The sequence below is a fragment of the Eurypyga helias genome, unplaced genomic scaffold (assembly GCF_000690775.1).
Source record: "Eurypyga helias isolate BGI_N326 unplaced genomic scaffold, ASM69077v1 scaffold9059, whole genome shotgun sequence".
In the NCBI taxonomy this organism is placed as follows: Eukaryota; Metazoa; Chordata; class Aves; order Eurypygiformes; family Eurypygidae; genus Eurypyga; species Eurypyga helias.
Window position 1 is genome coordinate 330 of NW_010271338.1, and position 2,163 is coordinate 2,492.

Here is a 2,163-nt window from a genome sequence, read left to right on the forward strand (position 1 = left end):
AATATAAGAAAATTCATGTTTCTCATCCTTGTCAGGTATATGTGGTAGAGTAAGTTTTGCTATGTGCCTACTATCTGAGAAACTTTAGTTTTTATTTCTGCTGCTCTTGTGACTGACTTGCTGCCTGTGTGACTTCATTCTTTATTGTCCTCATACCCATACAGAGGTAGGACTTTGATCCCTTGCCCTTTTTAAAGGGATAGCATGATATACAGAGTATGTGGATTATCAATATTTATAATGCGCTTGTAGGCCAGGATCCACTCAAACATAATGTATCTTGTATGATTGTTTCCCGTTTCTTGGCTATATTAGTAATATAGATTACTTATGTGATACATGATGTTATAAATTTGATGTTTGAATGAAAGTAAACATAATATATATTCTAACTGTATTGGAAGGTTTCATCTAGGAGAATATTACGTTCTGGCAAAAATTGCTATTCAACCTCTTTTTGTATGGCAAACAAGCAATATTTGAAAAGACTGTTAATTCTTTTGCTAGTACGGTAGCTTTAGTATTGTTAGTGCTTTGTTCGGGTTCAGCATAGCCTTGTCATCATGTTTATTCCAGCCAAACTTTGCTTTTTTCTTACAGCATTGATTTGGTAACACTGCTTCAAAAGCCTATGACTTCTACCCAAGAGACAGAAGGCAACTCATTTAAGGCTCCCCAGCAGCAGACCTTCGGCCAAGCCTTGGTCTTCACAAATTCTCAGCACAGCACCCAGATGGCATCAGGAACTGTCAACTCCAGTGCTGTAAACTCTTATTCTTCTCAAAGTCTGGTAAAACTCTGCATGCTCTTCATAGTCTTTTAAATATTCTTCATGAGTAAATATTTCAGGTTAAACAACTTTTCTGGTACTGGGCATTTCAATAGATGTCTCAGTATTTGTAAAATTCAGGTTGCAAATGTTGAAGCAATGGAATGAAGAATTCCATACCTTCCATTCACTCACACAAAAAACAAAGGATTACTTTTTTTCTGTTTTTTGCTAAGTAGTTGTTTCTCAGTTTACATGAAATACTTGTATTTTTGAGTAGAGGGCAGATTTGTTTACTGCATACTGATTTAGGATGAAATCACTTGTTTATAGTGAAGAGGTCTAGGCCAGAAAACTGTGATGTGTTTTGTTTCCAAGCACACAACTGAGTACATTTTGTGGGAACATGATTATTTCTGAGTCAATTGTAAGTGCTTGAAATTGGGCACTTGTATTTATTCTCTGAAAATCAGTTCAACTATTAGTAAATACATGCTGTTTTGAGATGCATGGATTCAAGTAAATCAGTATTGTTGCAATCAGTAGTGGAACTTGTAGCATATGGCCAGATCCACTCTGGTTATCACCAATACAATTGCTGAATTTTTATTGGTCACTTATTAGTAATCTAGGATCAAAGGGGTTTTGGTTGTTGCCAAACAGCAGCTGTAGGCATTGACCCTATGGTTATGTTCAAATTATTTATTAAATACTTCACTCCTTCCCCTCTCTTTGTCTTCTGGTAGTCTGCAGTTCTTTGTTCTGGCTTTGGAGAACTTGGATCCTCTAAATTGGCAAACTCTACTGGATCCCAAATCTTGGACCAATTGAAATCTCCAGGTTTGGGTCAGTTTACTTCTCAACAAAACAATAGTAGCTCTACCACTACTACCACATCATCTTGGCACCTAAAACCGCCCATTACTCAGTCTTCAGTTCTTAGTCAGTTTGGTAAGTGTTTTCACATATTTTTTTCTCTCCCTCTCTGTTAGCCTGTAAGATTTCTTAATGCCAATGTCAGTTTAAAATGGCCTTAAACAAAAAGCTTTTAGAAAAAAATGTAATCCTAATAATATAATTGGTTACAACATTGTGATACACTTATTTACTGGTAACAAACATTATGAGTATATCACAAGCTAGAAGTTGTTGAGCCTTCACATAATGACATCTTTGATTTAATGTGATTGACTATTTAAGTGGAACTTTAATGTGACAGTTTCTCAACAAATACTGGAAAATACTTATTTTTATTGTGCCTATGCTGTTTCTAGCTGAGTATAACGTTGTACCATATTTTTTTCATTTTTGCCCAATTGTTTCCTCTTCTAACCATTACATGAATTGTGAATTAGTACTATATAATTTCTTCATAATGTGCATCACATCTCCGT

General features: G+C 35.2%; 1 protein-coding gene across 1 annotated transcript in view; it reads left to right on the top strand.

Moving 5' to 3' along the window:
* Positions 1 to 600: 600 nt before the first annotated feature.
* Positions 601 to 2,163, top strand: part of LOC104514949 (ubiquitin-associated protein 2-like) — a gene marked incomplete at both ends in the record, with an annotated part of 5,148 nt that continues 3,585 nt past the window's right edge. Inside the window, 2 exon segments of the mRNA XM_010158768.1 lie at positions 601 to 790; positions 1,516 to 1,720. Of these exon segments, the coding sequence (XP_010157070.1) occupies positions 601 to 790; positions 1,516 to 1,720 (395 nt within the window).